This window comes from Onychostruthus taczanowskii, unplaced genomic scaffold (assembly GCF_017590055.1).
Source record: "Onychostruthus taczanowskii isolate IOZ18803 unplaced genomic scaffold, ASM1759005v1 scaffold15, whole genome shotgun sequence".
Taxonomy (NCBI): domain Eukaryota; kingdom Metazoa; phylum Chordata; class Aves; order Passeriformes; family Passeridae; genus Onychostruthus; species Onychostruthus taczanowskii.
Window position 1 is genome coordinate 12,691,380 of NW_024498685.1, and position 14,765 is coordinate 12,706,144.

At 41.0% G+C, this 14,765-nt stretch overlaps 1 protein-coding gene across 1 annotated transcript in view; it reads left to right on the top strand.

The window, feature by feature from the left end:
- PIK3C2G (phosphatidylinositol-4-phosphate 3-kinase catalytic subunit type 2 gamma) overlaps nt 1–14,765 on the top strand; it is a 186,195-nt gene that overhangs the window by 147,516 nt on the left and 23,914 nt on the right. Inside the window, 2 exon segments of the mRNA XM_041398704.1 lie at nt 1,339–1,447; nt 10,005–10,080. Coding sequence (XP_041254638.1) covers nt 1,339–1,447; nt 10,005–10,080 — 185 coding nt within the window.

A 14,765-nucleotide genomic window follows, 5' to 3' on the forward strand; every position in this document is an offset into this window, starting at 1 on the left:
AGTGCAGGGGCTGAGCTGGAATTGGACACTGAACTGCAATGTGCACATGGAGCAGAGCTGATCCCAGGGAGAGACCCCGGGAGCGCTCGTGCATTTTGGGACCATTTGGGTTCATCTTGGGTGCAGCCCTGGCTGGGCTCTGGTGCTGCCCAAGGTGGATCCATGGAGGAGATCCTTTGAATAAATCCCTGCTTTATTCTTTAGCTCTGTCTAGTCTCTGCTCTAGGTCAGCCTTCTCACGGCATCAGCAGAAAAGAGAGAGGTTTGTAAGCAAGACACGCTTGGCTATTTACAGTGGTGGTTGTGGGACATGAAATACACCCAGATGAAAACTTCTACCTTTCTCTGCTTCACACATTAGAGGACATCAAGCATAATGTTAATTATGAATCCTGCTATTAGCAATCTGTATCACAAAACCCATTATGTGCAATTTAACACAGATAGCTTTTCTAATGCTCCTTCAGCCTGGGAGATAAATACCCTTTGTCAGGGCAAGGTTAATACAAATTGATTATGTGTGTTGTTAAAACTCTAACCTTGTGACTGATCCAATATGCATTGTTTCTAAAATGCAAAGATGATTCAAGTAAAAAAATGGGAGGTTTTGACATTTTCAACCACCAAAGTATTTGAAAATTGACACAAGGCCATTCTATGCATGTGTAATTTATTTGCTAACCCAAAATTAAATTCATCTTAATAAAAATTCAGTAAGAACATTACTTTTGCTATTTTTTTTGTTATTGCTTTTGCTAGGATTGATTTTTTTTTAGTGTGATGATCATTTGTTTTCATAGATTATTTTTATTATGCTAGTACCTGAAATTAGATATGGGATCAGGGGCCTACTCTGAAAAGCTTATCTACACTCTAAATAGCTGAGGTAAAAATGCAAGCAATGATATATTCATCAAATGTCACATTGTTGCTGTAAGGCTTTGGTGCTCAGTGTTCTGTGGTAAGGATATGTCAACTCTGGGCTAAGATCAGAGATGTGTTGTGCAAAAAGGCAATGTTTTCTTGGGTCATAAAGGGCCAGTTATTCAGATCTATTTAAAGACCTTAAAATGCAAAGTGTATTTTAGGATTTGTTTATTTATTTACTTACTTTTAAAATAATTATTTAAAGAGAAAAATTGCTTCAGTATGAGACAATTTACCAGTAAATTATTAGAAGAAAGTGAATCACTGTAATGTGATTTATCCTGTAAGCATTCCTTCCCTTACCTACAAAACCTCTTAGGAAGTCTTTGCTCTCTTCTGTTAAGGACAGCTGGAAATATTTTCAGTAAATACAGTGCAAGAGTTCTGCTCATAAATATTCTTCTTTTGCAGGTTTCCCCACTCATGGCATTTACCTTTTACGGATCTTGAACATAAGAGAGTGAAGGATTTGAACCTCTATCTGAAGCAGCTATTAAGTGGCTCCAGGAAACTGGCTAATGTGAGCATTTCCAGTATTTATTTTATTTGCACATGATTTCTAGTAGCATTTTACCAGAAGATTCAGGAAATTTTCCATTGCCTGTTTTGAAAAAAGAAATATATAAGTGACACATCTTCTAATGATGCATTTTGGGATGGAGCCATTGCAGCATTCATCAAAACTTAAGACAAAGACAAGTATGACTGAGAAATAGTTTATTAGACCTGGCAGGGCATTTTTCAAAAAAAAAACCAAAAAACTTTGCTTCCTTTGCTGCCATTGAAAAGCAGTGATTCACTGAATTTTTGACAGTAAGGAGTAGGTTCTGAGAAAGGTAACATCTAAAAAAAGAAGCAAGCTTTGAAATATTGAAAAGTCTGATTTTGACAGTTGTTAAATGAAAAGTTCCATTCTTCCAGCCCAGAAATAGCCTTTTCAAAATGTATTTAGCAGGTAGAAGAAAGTTTTTCAAACATAAGACCTAACGCAGAATGTTTCAATAACATCAGAATGATGCATTGAGTCCATTAAAACTGGTGTTTTCTCATTTTTTATTCATTATTGTTTTCTGAGGTTTGAGGTTCTCCTCCTGCTTAAAAATGGAAAGCCAAAATGGTAACAAACATTGACTTTTCATTGTCTGGGCCAGCACAAAGCCTTGTTCACCTCAGGGCCACAGCACAAACTGGGGCTGCTTGGGTTTCATGGCAGGGACAGCCAAAAGAGGTATGGCAGGATGTTTGGTCTCCAAAATCTCAAACATCTTGAAGGAGGGGAAAAAAAAAGTTTGCTGCCTAACTATATAACTTTCCCAGCTGTGACTTTGTAATGGAGATTAAAGAGGAAATTGTCCATATGCAAAACAAACAGAAGTTTTCTTATTAATATGAATATAGATTCTGAGCCCTGAGTTGAAATTGAGATTTCCAAAGAGGATAAAAATCTTTTTGTCTCACTGAGTTACACATAATTTGATTTTTTATATGAACAGCTGACTTGGGTGCTTGGCTCCTTTGACTGACACTGCCAAATAATCTGCTCAAGTTTGGGTGGATTGGTGTGCAAGTAAAACACAAAAAGTTTCACCTCAACGTGAGGAAGGATTTTTTTACACTGAGGGTGGCAGAGCCCTGGAACAGCTGCCCAGGAGGGCATGGAGTTTCTGTCCCTGGAGACATTCCCAACCCACCTGGACACATTCCTGTGTCACCTGCTCTGGGTGACCCTGCTGTGGCAGCAGGGTTGGACTGGGTGATCTCCAGAGGTCCCTTCCAAGCCTGAAAGGTCTGTGGTTCCTCTCTGACCCTCATGTTAGGGCCATGGGTTTATTTCACATTCGTGCCCTCAGTCACAGCTGAGGAAAAGCTGATCTAAGCCTGTGACCCAGAAATGAAGAGCTCAGTGTCTTCTGCTGTGCTCTGCACTGCTGGGAGGCACAGGGAGTTTCAATTTGGGCCAAGCGCTGCTGTGCAGAAGCCTAATCTACACCTGAAAAATTAGGCTGCTGGAAGCCCTGGGATAAAACATTTCCCAGCAGTGCAGAGAAGCTGTGCTGTGTCTCCTGCTCCATGGGCTGCCTGGACTGCTCCTCAGAAAACCCCAGTGTGCTTGAGCCGATGGGGGCTCCCGGGATGAGCGAAGAGGTGTGAATTTGACTCCATGTTTCAGAAGGCTGATTTATTATATTATGATATACATTGTATTAAAATAATATACTAAAACTATACTAAAAGAATAGAGAGAAAAGACTCATCAGAAGGCTAGAAAGGAGAGGAATGATAACAAAAGCTCCTGACTCCCAGAGAGTCCAAGCCAGCTGACTGTGAATGGCCATTAATTAGAAACTACCAACATGCACCAATCTCAGATGCACCTGCTGCATTCCACAGCAGCAGTTAATTATTGTTTACATTTCTTTCCTGAGGCTCCTCAGGAGAAAAATCCTGGCAAAAGGATTTTTCAGAAAATATCATGGCTACACCCCAGTGTCCTTCCTCCTCCCTTTATGGGCTGAAGCACATAGCCCTGGAGTGGGGAAATCCTCCCAGCACTGGAGCACAACCACGGCTGAGGTGTTGGAGGTAACTCTGGGCAGATGTGCTCAGGAACAGGCATTGCTATGCTTCTGAGCCACCAAATAAGACTGGTTTTAAGGAAAAGCTTTTTGGGAAGTCAATGTCATCATCTGAAGTGTGCCAGTATGAAAAACTTGGCTGCATCGCTTAAAAGTAAATGTTTTAATTGGTTAGATCCAGAATTTAAATTTTTTTAAGAAGCTGTGCTCATCTGAGCACCTCACCCAGGGATGACATTAATTAACACAAGTTTTCCTGAGAAAAACATGCATCACAAACACAAACCTGCTTAGTAATACATTATATTAATCAAGAATAAGATTTATTTATATATCTATTTATGACTATCACCATGTATTGATTCTGCTTTTGAAATGAAACCTTTAGGAACTGTTGAGAGTGAGGAATTTTTCCAGGCTGGTACAGCCTGGAGGGCTGAACCACAAGGAGAAAAAAGGAATTTTGTTCCTTTGAGGGCTGTGCTGCTGCTGGCGTGCTGGGCTTGGAGGCCAAGGGATAACAAGCAGAGGAATGAGCAGATTGTTCCCATCCTAAAGTGCTGCTGCATGTGGGAAATCATCTTGCTTACCCCCATGCAGCTAACCTGCAATTCTGGATGATAACTTTTAAAGTTATTGATACTCCATAAACATTGAATTGTTATTTTTACCTCAATATGCTTCTCCTGCTGGGAGGTGGGAGAAATTTAGAAAATACTGACGTGTTCTGACCCACTTAGAACAAGGAGAGCAGGTGGTGGGTAATTTCCTTTGTATTCCCTTCTCTTTTACTTTTCAGTTTGGTATGACTCTTTTAAAAATACCATGGTGTCATCTTGGCTTTAGTCTGAGCATAAAGCCAAGCTAGAAGGCTTTATTGGTAAAAATAAATACAATTATTTTGTCCCTTTCCGTGCCTATGACAACTTTGCAGTCAAATTTTTCCTTTTTATCGAAATGTTAAGGAGCCTGGCTGAAACCATTTAGTGAGGTGTCAGTTCCCAAGCATTATCAAACTGTCATTCCTATAAAATAGTAAAACTGTGTAGGAATAAATAATTAATTTATAAATTTGTGAAGAAATCTAGGAAGATCAGTTGCCTGTAGAACAGGATTCCTTTTACTTTCTTGCTACAGTAATTTCTTTATGCTGAATTGTAGATGTAATTTATTGTGGCTGTAGAGTCGGCTGGAGTATTGTCTGAGACAGGGAGAAGAGCTTTTATTTCATTATAAAATACCCTTGTAACACTTGTAATCTCTGTAAACACATTACCCTAAATGACTAGGCACCATTTTCTGCTCTGAAGAATTTATTCCAGTCCACACAGGACTCAATACATGCTTGGTTCTACCAATCAAGTAATTATAAATCCTGGAAATGAAGAAAGAATCAGATTACATCCAAATTCCTTCCTCAGTCATGCCTTAAGTGCAAGCTTTTTGGTCCACACTAAGTTCTGATTATGAAAATTTTATTATAATTGAGAGTAAGTCAGAATGGCACTGACCTTTTCTGCTAAATGGTTGGAACGAAGGAGGAGAGGTGGAAAACATCTTCCTTCTTATTTGCACTGGAGCTCAAATGGAATAAAATGTTTCTTCAAACCCTTCTGTAATGAACAGAAACTTTTTCTTCCTCTATCTCTGAATTTTAGTGCCAGATCCAGTAAATGCAGAAACCTCAGTTGATGGAATATTTGTTCTTGGACCAGTTTAAATGCTTAAACATGTTCATGTCCATCCCTATTCAATTTTTTTTAAGGCTGTGGTTTACTTTAAGCATAAGCCTCACTTAGTTACTTTTATTGAAGAATTGCCTAGAATAGGAGTCCTTTTTTAAATTCAGGTTAGCACTGTTATAAATAACTCCCTCACCAGACTGTGCTCATGAACAAGCTGTATTCATTACATCAATCACTAACATGCAGAAATTGATGCACCTTCATTGTCAAACTGAGTCAATTAGTCAAATTTTTATTTTTAAAAATTTGATTCTCTTTGTCCCAAACCAGTGTATTTCTGGTCACGGCAGGATAAAAAACAGGTTTCAGCACCTTTTTATTTTATTTTTAAAAATTTGATTCTCTTTGTCCCAAACCAGTGTATTTCTGGTCACAGCAAAACAATATTTACTTTTAGGCCAGCTGCATCACTGCTGACTCATCTACATGCACTGAAATACCTGAGTCTTTTAGATCTGTAGGGCAAAATTCTCAAGAATCTTCAGAATATTTGAGTTTTGCTCAATTAAATAGTTAAACAACCAAGTGATATCACCAAAAAGAGGTGAAGCACCAAGAAATACTGAACTGAGAGTTGGTAACATGGAAGAGAACAGAAATATATGCTCTCAAAGCATTCAGCAAGTCTGTGACAGAAGACAGCTGCTGACCATTGTTGTATTTTTTCTGTTTCACTGAATTCCAGCTGAGTGATGGGCTGGATGGTGGCTGCAGCCCAAATCTCATCACATAAATTAGGGCTGCCCTGGTGGCTCCTCATTTTATGGCTGTGTCATAGGAGGGTTGTGCACTGCCTGGGGACACAAAATCAAAGTAAGGCTGATTAACTGAGTCTGGTTTTGGCCCCAGTGTCAAACACAATAGCAAGTGCAGGTGCACAACAGGCTAGGCAGTAGAAAAAAAAAAACCAGAAAAAAAACCATTCTTTTGCAGTTTGAGTCCATAAAGATTTTCTAAGTATCCAAATTAACAGAGAACTTTGGAGGGGAAGATAAACCTTGTGCAGGCAGGTAAGCAAACGGTGATGGTAGGCTAGGCAGTAAAAAAAAACCAAAAAAAACCTTCTTTTGCAGTTTGAGTCTATAAAGATTTTCCAAATTGAGGACTTTCGAGGTGAAGATAAACCTTGTGCAGGCAGGTAAGCAAACGGTGATGGTGTTTCAGCAGTGGATGGGTTCTATAAACAGCTTTATAGTGACTTATAGGCTTTGTAAAAGGACTTTAAAGAGGATGTAAATGGGAATGATTGTAAATTATGTTCCCTCATTTTCAAGCACAAGGTAAAAACCAGGACCACAGCATTGTTCTAGGGTGAATGATGTTTTACACTGTAAAAGTAATCAATTTGATAAGAGCTACCCATATTTCATTTCTGTTTTATTCACTGGTGCTCCTTGGGATTTGCAGAGATGAGGAAAGAGCTCCCACATGCCTGCATGGGGGTACATAAAGTGGGGAACAAAGTGCTCCCAGGGTCTGGGGTCCCTTGAGCTCCCACCACTCCTCTGTTCTTGTGGCAGGGCATCCAGCAGAGCCAAAATGGGGAGGGTTCAAAGTCTTCTCTCTTCCCCTGTCCTTTCCTGAAGTTATAACAGCTGCACCAAGGTCAGCTTTTTCTGGTTGCTTTCTGTCCTGCTGATTCTCCATCCTGTGACAGTATAACAGGAGCATGGGTGTTCTCTGACCCCAAATCTACTCCAGCACAGCTGAAAAGAAAGCTGGAAGCAGAGGGGAGGCTGCTTTTCTTTCTATTGAAATTAAATCTGGCTTGAAACCCGGCTGTGTTTCACAGACTGCACACTGCTTTTCTGGTTAGTCTCTGATGGAGAGCAGCAGACAAATTTTACCATGCTGCAATAGTGCAGGGCTGTGCCAGCCCCCAAAGCCACTGAAATATTTTATTTCAGTTTTACCCTAGTGCAAGCAAGGGTGGAGTTTGTGCCTTTTGAGTTAAACAGCTGAAAAAAGGTCTGTGAGCTCTAGCCAGTGACCACACAGATCATGGGCCATGTTTGGGCCCATGTGCTGAGTGACCTGCAAAAAAATCAGAATTACCTGTTGAAGATTATTGTCTTATTAGGTAAGAATGCTTAGACAAATGTTAGGAGAACATCCTAAACGTGCAATATTTTTGGGAATTTCCTTTTGCTGATTTCAAGGTAAGAATTCCAGGGGGGAAGAGGGTGAGGGAGCGCTTTGGTCATCCTCAGTGCCTTCCTTCCTGCCAAGACCATCACAGGGTCTCTGAGATTCCCACCCACAGTCACTGCTGTGTAACACAAACTGCTGGGCTAGAAATGGACTCTGCACCTTCAAACAGCTCATACATGTGTTCAGAGCTCTGACAGATCTGCTTGTATTTAGCAGTGAGCTTGGCTTGACTCTGTGCTCCAGTCCCATTAACTGGGGCCCAGCTGATGGAGATCTCACAGATTCAGGAATCACCTGGAAGCTCAGTGTGGTGTTTGGAGGTCTGCTGAAAAAGGGGGAACTCAGTAAGGCACTTAGACATTTTTCTGGTGGAAATCTAAGTGGCGGAGTGCTGCAGCGGGCAGATTAGCACAGGTCAGGGGGAAATTGCTGTATTTTAAATAGCAGTGTGCAGAATGCTCCTCTGCACAAAGAGCCAGGAGACACCCCCAGTGCTCCTGAAGCCCTTTGCCCTGCACAGCCTGCTGCCTCTGCTCCTGCCACATGCTCTGCTCGTTCAGTTTTTGCAGTCCTTCTGCCAACATCAGCCTTGCTGCTTCCCCTCAGGCTTCTTTTGAGTATGATGGGCCAGGAAAGCTTTGCCTTCAGCTGTGGCACCAGCAGGGTCCCTGCCTGTCCTGCCCATGCCTGCTGTAAGTTCTGCACGTTTCCACTCCTGTGCTTAAACCAAATGTCTTTTTTCTTTCAGCCTTCTGCCCATTAGAATGAGATTTTTGAATTATTGCCTGAAAGAATCTCTGCAGCTCCTATCTACAAACCTCTTGCTTTGTATTATTTGTCTTGCATTTCCATTTATTGCAGAAAGAGTAGGTGGAGAGGAAGCAGAAAGAACGCCATGCTGCTCAATGTGGAATTTTTTATTTCTCTTTCAAGTCAGTTTGTGTATCTTTATTTCCACCTCCTGCCTACTTCTCTCAAGATCTTTGAAGTCATAGGACCACTTGAGTTCCTCTGCTTATTTTCAGGCTGTCAAATAAAGGCTGGGCTGCCAAAAATATACTCTCAACCCTGGAGATTTCCTACACTTGGGACTTGTGCTGAAAGAGCAAGTGAAGGTCCCCTGGGGAATAACTCTGCTGTTGAAAGCTGCTGGAAGCTGTGGCAGGTGTATGGGCTTTCCCCTGCAAGCTGTCTTCATCAGATGGGAGAATAATTACTCGTGCTCAGTACAGACAGGTGTATTGGCAGTCCACTGCTAATAACTTAAGGATCTGTCATTCAGTTCAAGGAAAACAATTATGTTGGATTTTCCTTCTTTTCTTCTTTTTTTTTTTTGTTTTCCCCTGATTTTTCTTTTAAAGAAAATATAAGTGTGGGAGGAAAAACTCTAGACAGTAGAGTGAAAAATGAAAGGCAACTGTGAAAATAAATCCAGATTTCTAAATCTTATCTCTCCACTGAAAATGCACATCTGTTCCTCTGTCTGCTATAACCACATGTTAACTCCTCACGAGCTGCGTTTGTCACTACCCTGTTCCTTTTCTTTTTGCACAAATTATGCTACATCTTGTCAAATTGAAGGAACACAAATACTACTTGAAGTACATCTTGCTGATAGGAGACACATTATTTTCCACTGGCTGGAAAAAAACAATGGTGACATTTTAATGCTGGAGTCTGAAAAGTCTCTTGTCCTACCCATTCATTACAGTGTCAGTCCATGTAACATCAGCATGAATGTAACAATTCTAACCCTCTTAAAGAATGGCCATTCTGAAATATGGCTTTATGGAAAGCTAATAAAATGCAATTACTGTCCAGCTTTGATTCAGAGTCATAAGAGTCCATTTAAGAATTCACGTTTTTATTACCTTGCAAAATACTGAAATCTGGGGATTTGGTTTATTGTTTTAATTCTCTCCAGCTGAAGGTAAGTACCTGTTATATATGTTCACTAGAGCAGCACAGGTCAGTACATAAAAATAAAAGTTACAGCAGTACATAAGGTGGATTACTCTTTTGAACAGGAGGGTGAAATATGATCATGCCTTTCACTCCCTGTGGGTTTCTGGTAGGATTTAACCGTGTATGGAGCTTTTCAGCACAAGTGTCCATTAAGCTGCTGTGGGAGGGAGGTTTGCACAATATCTGAGCCTCAGGGAGGCACACACCAGGCCAGGCACTTGGGTCAGTCCCGTGCCAAGGGCAAGTTTCCTGCTGACTACACAGCTTGGAGTTGAGATGTCTCCTGCCTGTGTTTCACAGACAGGCTGCTCTCTCAAAGCACTTGCAGCTGCTAATACAAATCTCGAGCTGCTGGAGCACAAATCTGTGGCCCCCTCAGCTCTGAAGTGTGTTGACAGAAAGGGGTCAGGTAGGCACCAAAGCAGCATCCCTGGGAGTGCTGAAGGGCACCATCATCATCCTCCCAGTGCCACAGCAGAAGTCACTCCCTGGGTTCCCAGCTCATGATCAAAAGGGAAAAGCTCCCTTATATTGCTAACTCTAATATGTGCATTAAAAATGATCAGCAAGCATCTTGGGGGGGATGATACTACCTAGTATCTGATATTCTATTACCTACAGTGATTGTATTCTCTTTCAGAATGAGCTTGTACTCAGCTTCTTCCTCAACTGGTCCAAAAACACCTTGGCAGAACACCCATCACCTCTGACCTTAGGTATGTGGATTACCAATCTTATTTCTTCTCTAAGAAATGATGGTCCTTGATAGTTTTATGCAAAGGTGAGTCTAAAGTCTTTAGGTGGTTTGTGGGTTTTTTTAGGATGTAAGGATACCAACAAATATTTCCTACTTTCTCAAGGTTTTTGAAAATGTGTTACTGACGTCACCTGTAGATTTCTTTCTCTCTCTCAAATTCCTTCCAGGCTTGTTTCATTTATTTTTGAATAAACATGCTTATATGCAAAGCAAAAGTTCCTTTACACAAACTGTGGCAAGTTTCTTGTTTTACAAAACAAAATATTCAAAGGTTTTGGAGGAAAGGATGTGAGTCATGACAAAGCACAATGTGTGCTTGCACAAGCGAAGAAAATCAGGGGTGACTTCTAAAGTAATTTTGACAATGAGTGGAGCAAGTAAATAACAGAACATTATGTTAATGCTTAGGCATACATTATTAATGACTGTGGTAATTCACTTCTGGCTAAATGAGATGCTGCACTGCTCCCTTAGCCTATCTAAATACTTAACCCATTTTCCTCTTCTGTCCAGCACCTAATTTAATCTAATTTCTGACATTACAGCATTAAGATCCAAATCATAAACCATAAAAAGTAAACTCTGAATGTTTATTGTCTTCCACTGCCTCAGTTCTGCATTGATAATAATCTTCTGTACTCGGTTTTTAGGCAAAATAAAACCTCATAAAGAAGTCTGCAGCTGCACTCTGCACCACAACAATTCAGCTGGTTGTTATGTGCTCCAAGTGATAGGATAGTTTCCAAGATGATCAGTTTTCCACATTTCAGAAAGGATTGTATCTCTGCATATTTGGTTTGCATGTCCATTAAGTTAATTTAATCCCTCTGCAGACAGAGGTTTCATTATCTCTTTTGCTGGGACCATTTTTTTTTTTAATCCATCTGAACAAAATAAATCCCATTCTGGCTTCTCAGCCTTTGGAAGATTCCCCCTGTGTGGAGTTTATTTGATTAGGGCATGCTATTATCATATTAAACCCATTATGACTATTGAAAATTACTAATGGTTGCTCTAACTTTTACAAAGGATCGAGGAGATAATGCAAAGATGTCCTAGGTGCTAGGAACATGTAATCTGGGTCCATGGGCTGCATCTCTCTCTAGGTGTCTTCAAGCAAAGATACAGATGTCAGAGGGAGCTGAGGCACAAGGCAGTTAAAGCCCCAGAATAATTTTGATATGTAACTAATATTCAGCTGCCTAATTATTACACCTAAAATCTGGGTGTAAAAGCTTTATGCAAAAGCATGAACCGAACCTCTAATAAAACTGAGAAATAACTTGCAACATCATAATTCCTACAGCAGTGTCCTGAGCCAGTGTAGTTTGAAGGATGAGCCACCAATTTTTGTTGTCTGTGGCAGCAAAATCAAGGAAGAGAATGAAGAGACAGAGGCAAGGATTTGTTTGGTGGGTGTTTGATAAAAGCTGTGTGTCAGGTAGCCCAGTCTGCTCCTCACTTTGTAGTTACTGCTGGTGAGGGTCACAGCATGGCTGGGGAAGATGAGTGGGTCTCTGGCCTCCAGCAGTGAGGTCACAGGGGGATTGGATTTTTTCCTGTTCAACAATTCTGCCTTTTAAAGTTTGGATACTTCACTTCTAGACTTAGGGCAAAACCTCTGTTTAACAAGGGTAAACAAACAAAACCCAAACCACAAACCAAAGGAGCTCTCTTTAGCCTAGAAAATTGATCACTACCATTTACTGATAAACCAGCAGTGTCCATGAGGTCCAAAGAACGAGTTCAGACCTGGTAAAAACAAGGAATCCTGGGCTGGGTTGCTCTGGGTACTGCACCATTTGTGGTGCACTGTGGAAGCGCGTGTGCTGATTGCCCACCTGAGAAACATGTTGAAACAGATATATTTCTGGTTTTATTGTTCTCTATTCTTCACCTCACCTTTGGAGTCAGGCTGCTGCCATTCCCCAGTGAGCTCACTGAAATCTGTGTTCCATGGCATTCTTCTGGTGGCATCCAGAGGAGACACAAGTCCAGCTAAGGCAGGAGCAGGTGCCTGGTGGTGCCAAGGTGCCAGGTAGCAAACAAGGAGCTGCTGGGAGAAACAAGGAGGCCCCAGAGGTTCTTGCTGGCTGAGGGTGCCCAGAAACACTCTTGATTTGGAGGTAAACTCTGCAGTGATGCCACAGTCAGTCTGGGGAGGAATTAAATTCACGGAGCCTGCAGGAAAGAGGTGGTTGCCATGAATAAAAGGTAGAATTTTTTTTTGCCCCTCACAAATCTCATTGCATTCTGAGGTTATAGGGGTCTTAATGTTTGTCTCTTTTGAAAAATAACTCAAGTTTAATATGGGCTGTAGCTTTCCATGGGTCTGGTAGCTTCTCTCTCAGGCAAAAGAAATCATCTCTCTCTTGATTAGGATCAATATGAAATAAGATTAATACCCAATAGGACCAGGTTATGAATTTTGATCAAACCAGCATCTTTCTCTTACACTGCTATAATTTATAAATGTTGTAGGTAATTACACTTACTAAAGTAAAATAAAAATTAAAATTTATGAATTTGTACTCTGCTCCCAGCAATAGAGAGATTGGAAATCAGTGTTAAATTTACTTGACATGAATACTGAATCAGTATTCCCAGTGGGGTGAATTCTGAATTATCCTGAACATTGTTGGCATTTCATTATACCAAGCTCACTACAAGGCAGTGAGAGCAGATATCAGCAATGATTTCACAAACAGACTTTTATAAAAGCCCTTTAAAAAAAAGGAAGGAAGAAAGAAAAGTCTACCAAAAATATTTTCATATCAAGCTTGAGTTTGAGATATCCTCTTGAGTTTGTATATCCTTAAAATATTAATCATTCAGACAGTTTTGGTTCTGCTGTGGGCTGTAACACTGTAGAGCCCAGCCCCAGTTCTGGCATGCTTAATTAGTGCTCCCTGTGTTTGTGTGAGCCTTGGGGTGCAGTAGGGGAACAGGTTCTGTGTCCTTGTAAAGAGCCATCCAGGCCTTCCAGGGACACTGCAATATGGCATTTCCCTCCATGCAGAGCCACAGCCCTCATGAATAGTCCCTGAGGAGAAAAAGGCTCTCTTGCTCATGTCCCAGTAGTGTTTTGATCTTCTGAAGTTGCTCGCTCCTGATGTGAATCTTTTGCCACAAGTTGCCTTCCTGGTTTAGTCACATCACCCCTGAGCACCTCTGGCTGCCTCGGAGGGCTGAAGCCCTGAGCCAGGCAGTGTTTTTGGGGCTGGCTGGAGTGTGAAGTCAGCTCCTTTGGAGGCTGGAGCCAAAGCAGATGGTTGGCTTGGGTCGTTCAACCCCAGCCCTGGAAAACCAAACAGGTTCCAGTTCTCTTTGATGCCAGATGTCAAAACAGGCTGTGACCAAGGAGAAAGGTCTAAGAAAAATCTGAGGGTGCAGAATACAGAATAACACTGATCTCCCCAATGGCAGTGCATTGACACTTAGTTAATTAGTTTCTTCACATTGCTTTGCAGCCCACGTGTAAGATTAAATGTATTACTAAGTTACAGTCTCCCTCTTGATTTTGTCAGTAGCATCTTCCTCTCCATCTCTGTTCCTCAAACACTGTGCACAGTGTAATGCAGAGCTTGTTTCAAACTGCTGCTAATGAAAACATTTCACCAGTGATGGGATATGGAGCTGCTAGTTCTCCATCATGGCAGAAAAAAACATCTAGATGAAACAAAGTACTGCATGCTTGAGTACTGGGAAGATCATTTCACTTCCAGCAGAAATCTGAATGCTAATTGCCTTCATTTCTTCGTTTGAAAAGACAAAAGGACCTACAGATTTCTCATGTTTGTGTTCCTCAATAAGAGATTCTAAACTGGCAGGGTTTAGGATTTTCTGTAGTAGGGCTGGAGACTGACTTCCACTGGGAACGCTGGGCTACACAGGCACAAATCAGAAAGGAGAAAACTCCAAGAGCTCTGAGGTCCTCATTTGGTATTTGACAGGTTTTGCATCAACACCAGAGTGTCAAGAACTGATCCCTGGGGGGACCTCTTGCTTCAGCTGTAGTCAGTGTAACTTAGTCCTGTACCTGCAAGAGACCAGCACTTGGTCCTGCCAAAATGGGCTGAAAGCAGAGCATGACGCTTCCCAAAAGTGCAGGACTGAGCTCAAGTCCATCTGCCCAAGCTGGCTAGATTAATGTGTATTCTATCATCATTTGAAGCTACAATCACCTGGACTTCAAAGAGGATATGATCTAGCACTGAGTGTGGGAAAACCAAAAATGTTCCAGCTGAGTGTAGCTAACAGTAACTGGGTTTTACTCTGAAATATAAACAACAGTGGTCTCGTCGATGTTTATCAGATTTTCCATGCTCTGTTATTTTTTATTTCCCTTTCTTTTATTTTTTTTCCCATTAGTACTAAATTTATTGCATAGTAAGAGCCAATATTTTAGTAATAGTTGTGCCCATAGTGTGTGTGTTTCAGGCTTCATTTTGCATATTCAATTAGAATTGTATTTTCCCTTCTCTTTTGGTTTGCTTTGGGGGTTTTTTGTCATTTCCTCCTTTTTTTGGTGTTTTGTTTTGTGGGAGGTTTTTTTGTTGTTTTTTGGGGGAGTTGGGTTGTTTTGTTAGAAACTTATTTACTTTTCTTACTTTTAAGGAAAAAATAAAAACCAACTCCCACAGA